Consider the following 16242-nt stretch of genomic DNA (forward strand, 5'->3'; position numbering starts at 1 on the left):
CTTTAAATATCTCTATTGAGGTATAATTGATATGTAATTTCTATAGTTCACATTTATAAAATTTTATATAAGTGGCATCATACAGTAAATACTCTTTTTGCTTGGCTTCTTTCACTAAGCATGACTGAGCAGTATTCTATTGTATGGATATACCACCATTTAAGAAATCTATTCACCTGTTGACATACATTTGAGTTGTTTCCAGTATTTATTAAAAATAAGGCTTCTATGAATATTTGTGTACACAGTTCTGTATGACCAGATGCTTTTACTTTTCCTAGGTAAATTCTTAGTATTGGAATGGCTGGTCACGTGATAAACATTTAACCTTTTAGACTTCCATACTGTTTTCCAGAGTGTTTACATTCCTGCCATCAGTGGATGAGAGTTTCAGTTTTTCCATACCCTCGCCAAACTTGGTACAGTCTTTTTAATTCTAGTCATTCTAATAGTCTGTAATGGTGTTATTTCACCAAAGTTATGCAGATGACAATAAGCACACAAAAAGATGCTCAGTATTATTAAGTCTGTTGGATCTAGCTGTTATTTGTCTCTCCCCTTGAGATTGAAAAAGTAAAGTCCCACTCTCCCTCAGCTTGGCTTGCCTGAGAGGGAAGTAGGAGGAATAATGAAGAATGTTTATTATTTGATGATAGTGAAGTACATATGTAGGTATATCATTTGAGTAGGTAGTCAACTTGTGATAAAATTCTGAGTCTCATCTTTAAAATTTTTTCCACTCACACTTAGGTTGCTTTATGTAAAGTTAATTGATTTCATAGAATATTTTATTATTTTTTAAGGATTTATTTATTCATGAGAGAGAGAGAGAGAGATAGGCAAAGACACAGGCAGAGGGAGAAGCAGACTTACCACAAGGAGCCTGATGCGGGACTCAATCCCAGACCCCAGGATCATGCCTGAGCCAAAGGCAGACACTCAACTGCTGAGCCACCTAGGCGTCCCTCATAAAATATTTTAAATACATGTTCTTGACTTTACACTTTTCTACCTCCCATTTGTTCACGTTGCAGAAGATGTCAGAATCACACTTACCTGGTGAATCTGGGTGAAAAGGGATAGCAGGTCTAGAATAGTCAGGCAAACTTCTGTAGCTATATTGGCCTCTGTGTCCACATGATGCACAATGTCTATTTCATTGGAGTTGCCTACAAAATATAAGGTGGAACATGCATAAGTGTCTAAGAAAACTCGTATCTGATAAAGGACTTCCTTCTATTATAACACAGTCAATGTTTACTGGCATTTTGATAAGCAATTTATTAAATCAAAGTGCTTTTGTTTTTTCAATTACCTTATCGGCTGAATCAAAGACTCTAGATAGAGACTTGAGTGGATGCTATAGACTGAATGTTCATGTTCCCCCAAAGTCGAAGCCTGAATCCCCAATGTGATGGTGTTTGGAGGGGAGATCTTTGGGAGGTAATTAGCTCATGAGGATAGAGCCCTCATGAATCGGTTAGTGCTCTGATAAAAAGAGACACCAGAAAGATAACCTGTCATGTGAGGACACAACAAGAAGGTGGCTGTCTGCAAACCAGGAATAGAGTTCTCATCAGACATCAAATCTGTTGGCACCTTGACCTTGGGTCTCCCACCCTCCAGAACTATGAGAAATAAACGTTTGTTGTTTAAGCCACTTAGACTGTTAACTTGTTGTAGCAACTCAAATTGACTAAGACAACGTGTGTGCCCCTTTCATATGTCAGCTATAGACAAGAGTGATCCACTTGCCATTATTTCTTACTTCCTTCCATTGACTTAGGCATTGACAGAGTCATATTTCTTTCATACTCAGTCTGGGTCAAGTTTTACACTCCCAAGCTAACAGACGAAATGTACAGTCTCTGTGGGCAGTGTTCACTAATGGCTATTAACGACACTAAATATATTTACAGGTAAAGGCATACGCCTTCAAACAAGTAACTCTGCCCATAATCACTAACATGTACAAGATACAAAACACTGGGCCCATTTTTCCTCATTCACAAGCTGGAATGTGTGGATCACTGTGTTCCAGATGTCACACTTACTGCTTCTAGGACATGGACAACTTTCTCCTCTTCCCAAGGAGCAGACAGTAATAATCTGGTTGAGAGAGGCCCCTGTAACCCTGACAATAGAAAGTCACTTGACACCAGAGGAGCTACACCAAGCAGATTAGACTGAGCAATTGGCCTTTTTCCTTTCTTCTTTATAAAGACACTACACTTTTTAAATCCCCTCTCTGGTGATTTCTTTCCTCTATGAAAAGTTTCCTGGGCTACAGCAAGCCTGAAAAGTAGTGATCTAGGTGGCACAGCAACAGCCCCTACGTTTCTGAAATATTATAACACATTTCACGTTTTGCACACATCTAGAGAAACACTGGTAACCATCTTGTTACTAAGAAGGTTTCCTGTTTACTTACTGGACATGGTATTGTCTAACATCTGTAAGAGTTTGGGGTTTGAAAGTGCATTTTTGCCTCGAATTATAGGTAAAGTTTGTGATCTGTGCTGCTTATGTCCTTCATGAGTGGATGTGGTATGCATCCTGAAAATGCAATAAGAAAAAAAATGGTTAAAGTACAAGAGAAATGACATACAAATGTTCAATCAAGTATTCCAGATTGAGTCAAATAAAGTAGTTTTTAAACAGAGGTGTTTTATTAAAAATATTGATTATAGGTAACATGATAAAAGGGACTTTTAAGAATGCTTTTGGAGAAATTGTATTTAAGCCACAAAAAGGTTCAGAATGATAATCAATACCAAAGGATGACAGAAGAATAATAGATACTGCATTTAAATCTGAACAAGCATATTCATTATTGTTTAATGAAATCATGAAATTCCATGAGAATTTCACAGTATTCCATCCTAGTAGGGGAGAGAGCTAACAGGGCTGCTGGTGCAGCCACTTTCCCAGGCCGATGACAATGGCCTGCAGTGACTCTCATTCAATGTCTCCTTGGCATTTCCATCTGGGGGAATGAGCCAGTGTTATGTGGAAGTAGGACTACTTCTCATTCTTGACTTTCATTTAAGCTATCATTTGGCCAAGATAACAGAACATTTTTTTTGGATGAAAGCAGGCAATAGGAGATACCCTGAAGAATCAAGCCTGTAGAAGAGGCAAAGAATGGTTTTCTCTTGGTCCCACTCTTTGAGCCTTATTTGGTTCTGGTGAAATCAAAGGCTCTGGATGGACTGAGGCCTAGAAGATCTACCTTTAGTTTTCAGTAGCTAAGGGAGTCAGGGTCATTGCTGAAACTACAAGAAATAATAGGTTCTGTGCTATATGGCCTGGACCTTTGGGACTGGTTTACTTCCAGGTTTTGAGTCTATTTTAGTATGGAACTTCTGGAAGAAAAATCCTGGTTTCTAGAAGGGGAGAGGTAGGAATGTCCAGGGTCTGTCTAGATCATTCAGGAAGGAGCCTGAAATCAAACTGACCAAACATCAACAAAATTGCAGTGATCTCAGGTACATTACTATTGTCTTTAAACGTAGAAAGTCATTGTTTATAGTCCTCTATTGTATTACCATTTGAAAAACATGCCTATTACATTTTCTCATTTACTTTCACACAAGGGACAACTTCAAGGAGTCTCTATGGACTAAGAGGCAAAATTTACTCCTCAATTTACTGGTTATATACCACTTTGCTATTTCCAAAATTCTTTCTAAAGTACAGCCATTTTCACATTATATATTATTATGGTACCTCTGGGAGGAATAAATCAAACTAGAGAAACTAGAGAAAATTTTAGCAAAGAATTCTTATTTACTAGACTCAGGGGAGATTTAAAGTAGGATTTCAGGGCAAAATTTCCCCACCACATAGGTTAATAAAGGATGACTCCAGGTCCTCTAAGCTAGTCAAATCAGTCTAATGACTAGGAACTCTACCGTGAGCTTATCCATGCTTCCTCACTGCCTTTGACCCTTTAAAAAACAATTTGAGCTCTAACAATACTGCTAACATATTACAATTACTGAGAGGATGAGGAGATACAACCTCGCATTTTACTTTGTCACTAGGAGGTTAGCAAACATTAAATGAATGATTTATTGGAATTCTGTCTTTTGGGTTCAATTAAATTAAGGTACCTATTAACCCTCATCTTGTGCATGGCATTGTGCCCTGAGTGCACATTAATAAAGCATAATCCTTGCTTCTTAGGTCTTCACAAGCTAGCAGGGCAGATGGGGAAGTACCTAAGAAATTTTTTCAGAGAAACATAGAGTTATTGTACTCTGCATTTGGTTTGAAGTATGAGCATATATACATATGTGTGTGCACCTGTGCATGTACATATGTGCACATCCACACCTCCATACATGTATATACATCCATAATCATATATATATGTATATATACATATGCAGACATGCATATATATATACACATACGTATACATACAATATAATTACAAATATCAAGTAAATGCGATGTTACCATTGTGACAAGGGGCCTGATGTTTGGCAGGAAGGATTAGATCCTTTGAGAGTTCCATTGTTCTGGGTGGACTGCACAAATTTAAATGCAGCAGCAATTTTTCTGCAAGGAAAACTGATGTTTTAATCATAGCTCAGTATTTCTAATTTATTTATAAATACAGAACAGCAAGTGGCAGAGTGATTACTGAACAATGAAATAGTTCACATGCTATGAAAAATAAAATTACATCTTCTGGAAATGGGAAATGGAGATTTAGTGAAGGTGCTGGGGGCTTTGTGGTCTCTCATGAGGAAAGGATATCAACACAAAAGTTATTCCATATTCATTTTTATTTTTAGCTTACTGAAAATATATTCTTTCTTTCCTTTTAATTGAAGAATAGTTGACACACAATGTTATATTGGTTTCAGGTGTACAATGTAGTCATTTGGTGAGTCTTTACATCTATTGCAGTCACTAGAAGAGTACCTGTCATCTGTCTCCAACAACAAAACCAATGACTATATTCCCTCTGCTGTACCTTTTATTCCTGTGACTTATTCACATTGGGTGTATTTTCTTAAATAGGAATCTTCTACATTCCATTCATACAAATGATAGATAAGATAGTTCAGACAATCTAGGAAATGTGGTTTCCTTTCAGAAATGTATGTTTTGTGCTTTTCTCTCTAGACAGCTTTACCTAGCCCTAGATCTACTATGGGTATAGGACAATCAAACTTTTATGTCTACTCTGAGGTCAACCTTACTATCCCTATGTGTATTTTAAGATTTCTAACATATTTATAAATCTAACATGATACATTACTAATGTTATAATTTTTAAAAATGTTTTTTATAGATTTTATTTATTCATAAGAGACAGAGAGAGAGAGAGAGAGAGAGGCAGAGACACAGGCAGAGGGAGAAGCAGGCTCCATGTAGGGAGCCCGACGTGGGACTCGATCCCGGGGTCCCCAGGATCATGCCCTGAGTTGAAGGTGGTGCTAAACCACTGAGCCACTGGGGCTGCCCCATAATTTTTTTAAAAGACCAGACTAACCTATTGGAATTTCAAAATCATTACCTTATTATATTTCGTTTCCCGAGGTATCTGAAATTTTGAAGACAAACACTAAAAAGGAAGGGAAAAAGTGACATTCTAATCATTCATGCCCTTTTATTTATACAAACTGTCCATTTAAATACATTAAAAGAACAATATTATATTTTCTTTAAATATTTCATGCATGAGCATTGATTGATAGTTCAGCATGTGAGTCCTTAGAATGAAGGATAGCATACTGAACTATTTTGAAGCATTCCAGAAAAAAATTTCCACTAATCAACTCTATAACTTACTCTAAGATGCTGAAGAAGTCAGACACCTCTGGGCTAGGTGCTCTTTGCCAGTAGGCAATCAGCGTCTCTGAAAGGAAAGACCATGTGGCATGAGACTCTTGGAAATTGAAAGTTTTTTCCTTTTTTTAAAAATTTAATTTTCAAGAGTTCTCTTTACCCTCTGAAATTGTCTTCATAATGTGAAGAAAGCACATGAGAAGACTTCTGGTTTCTGCTTGATCTAACTTGTCAAATCGAAGAGTTGACCCTATCAAAGATAAGGGCCTAGGGATCTAGGAATGGAAGAACCAAGAAGTATTTAGTTAGAGTGGGAGAGTACTGACTCACTAGGTGCTGGGTAATTGGGAAGAGAAGCCCCACCTTTTCACAGTTGTCAGTCTTCTCACTGCTCTTCTCATTGGTGCTTGGGTTGGAGTCAAGACTCGCTAAGGATGCTCTGGAGTCAGCATGGTTTACTGCAGAAATAGCTATTGATGAAAATGCTGCAAACACAAGCCACAGCACACAGATGATAATGAGATGCAATGGGCACACACGCAGAGCTCAGATGATGACCCAGAAAGATGTCCAGCATTGGGGTGGTAGCAGTGTTGGGAAAAGCCAACATAACAAAATGTGGAAGGGTCATTAAAGACATGCTACATTTTAAGAATGATCACAATGGCCATGTCAGCATTAAAGATTTAGGAAAATTTAGGCCATTATAAATGGAATTAAAATAAAACTTGTTCTTTTGATTTCTTAAAAAAACTTGTTAAAGAAAGTTTCTTTTTTGAAAATGCTTTAATAAATGTTCATAAAGATGCTTTTGGGGAAGAAGCTTTCAAGTTTTGACAGTTTATAAGAGATGAAGATGACATTTCCAAAATAGTTCTTCAAAGTAAACTTTGAAGTTGATGGGCTATTATATTTTAAAAGGTGGTACTCAATGAAAACTTAAAGATTGTTTCCAGAATGAAGTAATTTGGTAATATCTGAGTAGATTACTCTGTGAGCCAAGTAAAACTGAACGCTAAGGAGAAAAATAAGCCCCTGGATAGTCTTCAAAGAAATAGTTAAGAGACTCTTTAGCTATATAAATACAGTATACTTTGACACACAGAAATTATGCACATTGAATTATGGAGTGGGTAAAAAACACAATGATATGTAATGTAAACATGGATGAGAGTTAAACACAAGTGTTCTCACAAGGTCTTAAGTACCTGCTATGGAATTTAAAACATCTTTAGAAAATGATGTGTCCACAGAGTTTGCATGTTTCATAGCTGACTGGGTGTGAAATCCTCCATTGGTGCTGAGATCATCTCTAGACCCCTGCGTTCGAAGCACAGAAGAGATTAATGTGAATCGCTATATTTCAACATTGTAGACCTGCTTTTGATTTGATGTTATTTGATTTGACCTTTTACATCCCAGCAAGAATCTCCTGTCAAAGCAGGTAATGGAAATGAATAGTCATAACCATACTCTTTGTCACAACTATATGCTTGCCACAATTTGATTTCTTATGTGATTTTATTTTTATAATGTAGTGGAAACTATCTTTTAGATATAAACTAAATGGTTGGAGTGGCTACTGATTTTTTATGGATTATACTATAGTTTACATATATTATTATGGATTATTTTATGTATATTACTAGTACTAAAAACTAATCCCAAATACTTATTATGTGCCAAACTCTATGATAAGTGTTTTCTATTAAACAATTTAATCCTCCTAAGAATCCTGTGATGGAGGAATTCTATACAATTCTATGAAGAAGACAGTGGAGGTTGAAAGAGGCTGGATGACTTATTTAAGGTTACACTGCTAGTAACTGGTATCACTGGGATTTGAACAAGGTCTTCCTCTAAAAAAAAAAAAAAATCCAAAGGCAGAGGTCCTAACTGACGTGGTAATATCTTGCCTTCAGCAGTGTGTTAATTCATCCAGGCTGTGAACACAGGCACCCATTCTCAAGTGGCTGGTTGTGCAGCCACTATGATGGCTCAGTAGAGGAGGAATGACAAACAGGCCACTCCTCCGTGTGACTGAAGCACTTGGCTATGCTAACACCAGGTGGTCATAAAGCCGATGCAGAAAGGTCGCTGGGGAGGAGGTACACTCTGAGAATGGGGCCATGCATGCAACAGAGGAACCTGGTAAAAACTGGACTGAACTAGAAGGTGATACAGAGAAGGGAGGAAAATGATGGATGAGGTGGCTTCAAGGACCAATCGGAACAAATGACATTGATGTGAACGTCTCAAAATGGCTGGCACCTCTCAGTTTGCTCACAATCAGGGGAAAAATAGCTATCCAGGCAAACTCTTTATTAAAATGCACATTTGAAATATTCTCTAAACTTACCTGATTAGATGTGTTGACAGTAAAAGGATATAGGTCCTTTAGGTAAATCCTTGGCATATTGTCCAGAAGCATGCCATAGAGGGGCATGTATAAGCTTGCTATCTGGGCCTGCTTCTCCTAGGTGGAAAGGTATCCAAAAGAAATGACTCACATAAAAATCAATAGTTTTGTAAGTTTGATATGCATTTAATGCAGTAAGCCATTAAATGGTGTTTAGGGAAGGGAGAAAAGAAAATCACTCACTGGTTCTCTGTATCGATCATCAAATGAATGCTTAGCCATTAGATTTTTTAGGACAGCTAAAGCTAAGTGCCTGATGTCTTGGTCTTCTTGCAAGGCAAAGCCAACTTCTCGGAGCAGAATTCCAATTAAGAAGTGTTTGCGGCAAAATTCATTCGTGACCGAATATTCAGGCATATCTTTGTGAGGAAAGTAAAGAGATCATGTTATTGAACACCAAATGATCACTTTATAATTCAGAAAGATTTATCCCACAACTATCAGCCCTCTCACTACCAGGGAGAGATTCAGTAATGCAGTCTTGCTACAGGGATGAGAAATGAGAGAGAGGAACATTCAGGAAGTATCCTGTGTAGACTACTACCAATCATACTCACTGTCAATGGTCAAACTGCTCAAAAGTGGCATGTCTACAATGTTACAAGAGTTGAGAGGAGAAAAGTTTATTTTCTGTCTGGAGGCATCAGGAGACGATATCGGAAGGAATATGTTGAGATGGGAATCTGAGGCTGCTGAAGGTTTGGAGGTGCACAGGGTCGGGAGACAATAGAGGTGATGGAGGGATGAGAAGAGGTTGGGAGGACAAGGGGGCAGGGTTTCAGTGACACCAATTTCTGAAAGCACAGTGTGTGGAGAGCACAGATTGAGGGGATACCAGTCAGCACAGCAGCCAAGAAGGGGATGGTAGGATTTGAAACTTGGGGGGCACTTGGTGCCAGATGATGAACAGACTTAAGCACAAATTCTTTAGTAGGCATCCAGGACCCTCCACCATTTAGCACTGAATTTTGTGGAAAGTATTACATCACCAATGGCTTTGGGATCAGTGGCCTGATCAGATCTGTATTTATTCATTTGTTCACAGGGTGACAGGATATAAATAAGTTATTTTGTAGGGAAATGTGGGGAGAGGGCTATAATGCAGGATGTTTGGCTCCAGGGGAGGGAGGGGAGAAGTGAGATGCATCTGAGCTGGGAAAGGAGAAACTAGGTAGTGGAAGAAAAATCACAAGGACAAGTTGGCTGAAGAATGTGAAGGAGCAAGAAGAGGAAAGCCAAAAGGGGCTGCAAAATTTTGAGCCTGAATTATGGAGGAATTGGAATGCAGTTTTTAAGAATTGCCCATTGTGCTTCCTAAAGGTAACTGTTAATTACAGGACTAGCGTCCACTTCTAGAACATGGACTGAGTACCAACACTGGGCTAAACAGTTTATTGGTGTTATCTCAGTGAAGCCTCCAGGGTTACCCGTTAGATGTATTAAACTGTTGGAATATTCCAGTTCATCGCTTACTAGGAGCAAATTAAACATATGGAGTTTTGTAATCTCTGAAAATGCCCTGGAGGTGGGAGAACAGGGAATGTGGAAGTTCAGGAAACTGGTCCAAGGGGCTTAGTTAGGTTAAAAACAGATAGTGAGTATTCATGAGGAGCCAGAAGTAGAACAATAATTTGTAACTCCCACCCCAACGCCAGACAAAAGTTCTGCCCAGAGTATTTTATAAGTTATGAACCTATTTTAAGAAAAAAAAATTTCAATCTTGAGAGTCTAGCTGAAAAATCAGGCTGTAGTTTACTAACAGAAACATATCAAAGAAAGCTAGTTACGCTGAACAAACATGTTACATATAGCTGGGAATTTTTAAAAAGATTTTATTTATTTATTTATGAGAGACACAGAGAAAGAGGCAGAGACACAGGCAAAGAGAGAAGTAGGCTCCTTGTGGGGAGCCCGATACAGGACTTGATCCCAGGACCCCGGGATCATGACCTGAGCCGAAGGCAGATGCTCAACCACTGAGCCACCCAGGTGCCCCAGGAATTTCATTTATGATACACCCTCAGAAAATGTCAGATGATCTGGGAAATTTAAAGAAAAAGTCAAACTCTGGAGAATAAAATATGAAGGGATTCAAGTTGGGGGAGCATCTAATTATCTGAACAAAAGTTCAGTCAGCTTGTTGACTATCTGGATTGTATGCTAATGTTAAATATATGACGATTTTTTGGCATCTGGAAACTGGAAATTTGTAGTATGTATATCTATCAATATTATCAGATTATGATATGGTTATTGATGCTTAGATAATGTAATATAAAATATAATTATTTACCTGATGCGTGTAACTCTTGAGTTGATTCCGAAGGTGTCAAGGGATCTGGATTTAATGTAAATAAACAAGAAGTTCAGACATACACATACTCAGATACACACTATACTCAGTAACTATGGGTTATTTATTTATTTATTTTTAATTAATTTATTTGACAGATAGAGGGAGAGAGAGAGAGAGAGCGAGCACAAGTAGGCGAGCAGCAGGCAGAGGGAGAGAGAGAAGCAGGCTCTCAACTGAGCAAGGAGCCTGATGAGGGGTTGGATCCCAGGACCCTGAGATCATGACCTGAGCTGAAGGCAGACGCTTAACTGACTGAGCCACCCAGGTGCCCCAACTATGTGTAATTTACACTAAAAATTAAAATATCTTGTCCTAAATTCTAAGTGAGTCTCTTCGATAAAGTTCTGTTTTTGAAAACAAATACCATAGGTTGGTCGTTCCCTTAAAAACAGAAAGCCACAAATGGAATTATTTTAATTCTTGGCCTTGTACCTGAGCACCTATTTTTTCTATCAGAAATCTGCATGCTACAAAACGTATTTCTTTATGTTCACTGCTGATAACATCAGATCCACAAAGAGACTATCAGGCCTTTTCCTGAGCTACTGACAAACAGTAAACATCTGGAATCAAAATGATAAAACAGGTTTGCTCTTCTTGAGTATCTTAACCAGATTGTCTAACCCAATAATAAGTTAGCACTAGTTAAAAAATGAGAAGGAATACAAAACAGAAGTTGTCCAAAGTCACATTTTTACCTATTTTTCTATAAAGGTATTTAGATGAAATGTTTTATAAATTAGAAAGAAATAACAAATTAAATAGCTTATGTTTATTCCTTAATGGAATTAAATAGCTTATATTTAAGATTAAAATGACAAAACTTTTATGGTGTGACATATCGTAAGAGACCTTTTTAAAAAAAGATTTTACTTTTTTTCATTCACAAGAGACACAGAGAGAGAGAGAGAGAGACAGAGACAGAGACATAGGCAAAGGGAGAAGCAGGCTCCGTGCAGGAGCTCGATGTGGGACTCTATCCCAAGATCCCGGGATCATGACCCGAGTCAAAGGCAGACGCTCAACCACGGAGCCACCCAGGTGTCCCCCCCTTTGATTTTTTTCTTCTGTAAGAAACTTTTAAGAACAGAGAACAAACCAAGGTTTGCTGGAAGGATGTGGGTGGGGAATGGGCATTAGATGGGGGATGGGCATTAAGGAGGGCACTTGTGATCAGGACTGGGTATTGTATGTAAGTGATGAATCATTAAGTTCTACCCCTGACATCATTATTACACTATATGTTAATGACCTAGAATTTAAATAAAAACTTGAAACATGAGAAATAAATAAGTTAAAATAAAATGAAAACATTTTTTACAGGCTTGATAATGTACTTTACCCTATTTTCCATCCCAAATATTAGTTTTGTATAATACATATAGAAGACACTGCAATACATGTGAGGAGGCTTTTTACCATCTTAGTTTCTGCTTTCCATGAATATCAGAATTGTGCCGTGTGGATAATTTACTCACTGCTTTTTTTTTTTTTTTTTTTAGATTTTATTCATTTATTAGAGAGAGAGAGAGCACTTATGAGAGAGGATGAGAGAGAGATTAAGAGCAGGGGCAGAGGGAGAAGCAGACTCCCTGCTAAGCAGAGAGCCTGGTGTGGGGCTCCATCCCAGGACCCTGGGATCATGACCTGAGCTAAAGGCAGACACTTATCTGACTGAGCCACTCAGGTGCCCTTACTCACTCTTACTCACTGCTTAGAAGAAAGGTATTTTTTCTTCCTTCTTCCTCCTTGTCTTCCTGCCCACTTGCCTCCCTCACGTCCTTTCTACCTTCCTCCTTCACATCTTGAGATGTAATTGACTATTTAGCATTATACTGGCTTCACATGTACAACATCATGATTCCATATTTGCATGCATTGTGAAATAGAAGCAGTACATTTTAAGTTCCTAAGTCATTTTAGTGTTTTCTTTGCATCTTGATGTTTGATTGGCTTCTGATGGCTAGATGTGTGATGATCATCTTGGTATCTGCCTATCTATATTAGGTATATATATATATATAATATATTAATAAAAGTTATAAATGAAAAAATTTTCTGTAGATCATTTATGTTTTAGCAAGTATTGGAAATGTAGAGCCCCATTCTTCCCTGCACAGACATCTGGGGCTCTTTCTAACCCAGAGGTACGGTGTATTTACAGTGTTCTCCTCCTGCCTGCCATCCTTTCTCCTTTTCAAGTAACAGGTGTTTTGGTTTTTAACTCATTTAGTGGAATTGTATTTAAACATAATGAGACACATTGACTGATAAGCTTAAGTGAATAACGTACTCATAAAGTAGAACTTCTCCTCTCCATAATTTCATGCTTTTCAAAATCAAAGGAAAGATTTATTTTGGAGCCAATATACTAAAAGGATTGCTATAGGTTAAAAATCCTTGATTTATAATAACCAATTTTATAATTTTGTTGACCTTCTCTTTAATACAAGGAGAAACAGAAAAAATTGAGAAATATAGAGCCAGCCACTACTTTTGCATTTTAGCCCGATTGCCTAATGCCCACGTGACAGCTTCAGGCAAACCAAGACCAAGGCAACAGGAAAATAACAACACATAAACAAAGGTAAAAACACACGAACAAATGTGAATGTTTACTTTGTGGGAAACTGAAAATTCTGGACATTCTTACCCGGAATGTTTGCTGATCTTATGGGGAGACACAAAGGAATAAAGTGTTCATGCTGACATACTTCTTGAAGAAAATCAAATTTATACTGGCATAAGGTCTGAAAAACAGGTGAACCAAATGACTATTATTTACACACCAAGAAGATTAATAACAAATCAGTACTTGAATTTTTTTTAAGATCTTTTTTATTTATTCAAGAGAGACACAGAGAGGAGAAGCAGAGACATAGGCAGAGGGAGAAGCAGGCTCCCTGCGGGAGCCCCACATGGGACTTGATCCCAGAACCCTGGGATTATGCCCTGAGCCAAAGGCAGACACTCAATCACTAAGCCCCTTGAATCTAAAACCTAGAAAGAAGATGTAGTGACTTTTGTGTGACCAACCACTGGGTAATTGTAAGTTGAAGTTTCTTGTTCCCTCTAATGTGGTAAAAGCAGTAGGACTTCCCTGTATTTGGAGATCGGTCAAGGCCTCCTCAGGAAATTATCCCATTTGTAGACCTATACTGAGCTTCCATAAGCTAGGATCTTACAGGGTGGTATTTTCCACTTCTTTAGCTTATATCAGCACATGTTTCTTCTGAAAGGGTTCGTGCCTCACCACAGGTACAGAGCTCTAAAAATACACTCATCTCAGGGAGCAGCTCACTGTAATCAAGCCTTCTGACCCAGGGCTAAGGAAGACAATGGCCAATGTGATCTAAGACTAGATAACTCTCTCTGTAGGCCCTTTATTCTCAGGGTAAATTATTTAATTTCTCCTCTCTCCTGTCCTTGCAAACAGGCCTGTTTTCTCAATAATGTTTTGATTAAGACAGTGATAAATGGAATACAGACATGGTCTAAGATGGCTTAATACACGTGTTAAAAACAATCACGTAAGAAGGAACAATGAGCACATTCATCAATATTCTATTTTCACTGCGTGCAGAATAAGTAATCAATTTTTAAGATCCAGTTGGGTTGTGTTCATTATATTCACTAATACCAGCTAACAAAATAAAATCTATTCTATTTGTTTAGATGTGTTAGCATTATATTTTCTGGCAACTTTAGTTAATAATTTAAAATGCTCTCACTTCAAACAAGAATAGTATTTGACTTAATCCTTTGTGCATCAAAGTGAAAAGGAGTATAATTAAATTGTATGTTAATTATTTTTCATTGAGTATGTTCTTTTGGTCTCTGAGAAAAATAAATAATTTAGGCCTACTGGAATTCTACTTAAAAGGATATTCTGTAAATTTCATGCATAATTGGAGCACTAACAAAGAATATTCTTTCGAAATATATTTACAGAAGGAATTGGATTCTCAAAACCCAAATGGCATATAATCATAGAACCCCCTAGTCAAAAGTAAATCTCCATTGCCAAAAAAAATAATGTTCAGATTCCTAAGCATGGCATGAATGGATATGAGAAGATAATTATTTATTTTTGGCTTCTCTATGTTTATTATTCTTTCCCAATACCTAGATAATTACTCCTTGGGGACTTTCCTTCTTCCCAATGGGCAAAGGTCAATGGGGAGCTTTTAATTCAGGTGCCCGGTCTTCCTCCCTTAAAAGACAGGGAAGTGACCCAAAGCAGGTTGGTCATTCATTTTCTCTCTAGAATGTAAATCTTAAAAGCAGAGTGTTAAGAGAAAGAAAATGGTCCCAATGTATCTTTTAAGCAGTAGCAGACCTTGGCCACATGGTTCCTTCCACCTTTGCAATTATTCTTGTGCCCTAGCTCTGACTCTTTCTCAAGCTCAGCTCTCCAGCATTTTGGTTTAGCTCAGTGGTTTTCAAACTTCAAAGTACATAAGAATCACATTAAAGCTTTATTGCAATACAAGTTTCTGGGCCTCACCTGCCATAGCCCTGATATGGCTAGTCTGGGAACCACATTCTGCGAATCCCTGCTCTCTAAACAACACTGTTCCCAGTCTATTGCCAAACACATTCTCCCTATTTGGGAAGGGGAATCAACTGCCTATTTTGCCCTAGACTTAAAAACTACAGAAAAGTGAAACTTTCAGTGCTGCAACCAAGACAATATCACGCAAACCTGACGAAGAATTGCAGTTGAAAACATTCACTCCTCTTACCACCCATAGGAAATAAAAGAGAAACACACATGTTAATTATATATTCCAAGCCCCCATTGAGAAAATACTTGGGACACTAACTCAGATGGACCATTTTAAAAGGCTGCCTCTCACTGGGATAGAAATTATCTTTTGATGCAGAGAATGGATAGGCTAATGTGTTAGGTAGACAAATCCAAAGACCAGTTGATTTATTTATAATGCAATGGCTTGGAAAGCAATCACTCTTGCATTTGGCTCTTACCTTGAGATCACCAGAGGAGAACATGCTGATATAATTGTTAACCATCTTAAATACATAGCCCCGGTCCATAAATGTAAAACAGCGCTAAAAAAAAAATAAAATTGTAAATTCAGACATTTTACTTTAAAGGTCATTAAAGATTTTAGAAAAGGTGATTAAATATATTGAGGTAAAATGACATTTAACTAAATGTGTAATAAATGTTTAAAAAAATCTCTACAATATGTTGAAGCATTCATCCAAGTATGGCAACTAATTAAAACACTAGATAAAGTGCACACACCAGAAAGTTACACACCCCTATTTGTCAATTTTATAAAATACCACTTAGGAGTTCTGCAGCAAAATATAATAGCCCTTTTTTTTCTATATAGATTTTAGGTTTTATTTAACTCTTTATCTTTTTAAATCAATTAGTTACATTTTATTACTGTTTTTTAAGTAATTCGACTCCCAGAGGTAGGCCAGGAAAGCCTTTTTAAATTTCTGGCTTCCTTCAACAGAATGATTTTCTTTCCAGGCAAGGCAGCTTGAATTTGAGGAGTGAAGACAACAGACCCTGAGATTTCTATCTCTAACTCTGTTGTCAAACTCTCTTAGTTGTAATATAGAGAGTCTGAAAGAGCAGGCTGGTTTGGAGGAGACAGGCGAACATTCCAAGTTGGCCCAGCAT

At 37.6% G+C, this 16242-nt stretch overlaps 1 protein-coding gene across 12 annotated transcripts in view; it reads right to left on the bottom strand.

Moving 5' to 3' along the window:
• Positions 1-16242, bottom strand: part of DOCK10 (dedicator of cytokinesis 10) — a 260102-nt gene that overhangs the window by 30140 nt on the left and 213720 nt on the right. For 10 of the 12 annotated variants that reach the window (XM_077868996.1, XM_077868993.1, XM_077868990.1 and 7 more), the window contains 13 exons: positions 15570-15653; positions 13234-13330; positions 10518-10562; positions 8408-8583; positions 8165-8281; positions 7014-7125; positions 6169-6290; positions 5966-6080; positions 5809-5875; positions 5534-5581; positions 4465-4566; positions 2432-2556; positions 1057-1169 (listed from right to left, as the gene is read on the bottom strand). In XM_077868996.1, the coding sequence (XP_077725122.1) occupies positions 1057-1169; positions 2432-2556; positions 4465-4566; positions 5534-5581; positions 5809-5875; positions 5966-6080; positions 6169-6290; positions 7014-7125; positions 8165-8281; positions 8408-8583; positions 10518-10562; positions 13234-13330; positions 15570-15653 (1323 nt within the window). The remainder of the gene's footprint in view (positions 1-1056; positions 1170-2431; positions 2557-4464; positions 4567-5533; positions 5582-5808; positions 5876-5965; positions 6081-6168; positions 6291-7013; positions 7126-8164; positions 8282-8407; positions 8584-10517; positions 10563-13233; positions 13331-15569; positions 15654-16242) is intronic. The other 2 variants (XM_077868986.1, XM_077868995.1) reach the window with 2 other exon arrangements.

This window comes from Canis aureus, chromosome 24, assembly GCF_053574225.1.
Source record: "Canis aureus isolate CA01 chromosome 24, VMU_Caureus_v.1.0, whole genome shotgun sequence".
In the NCBI taxonomy this organism is placed as follows: domain Eukaryota; kingdom Metazoa; phylum Chordata; class Mammalia; order Carnivora; family Canidae; genus Canis; species Canis aureus.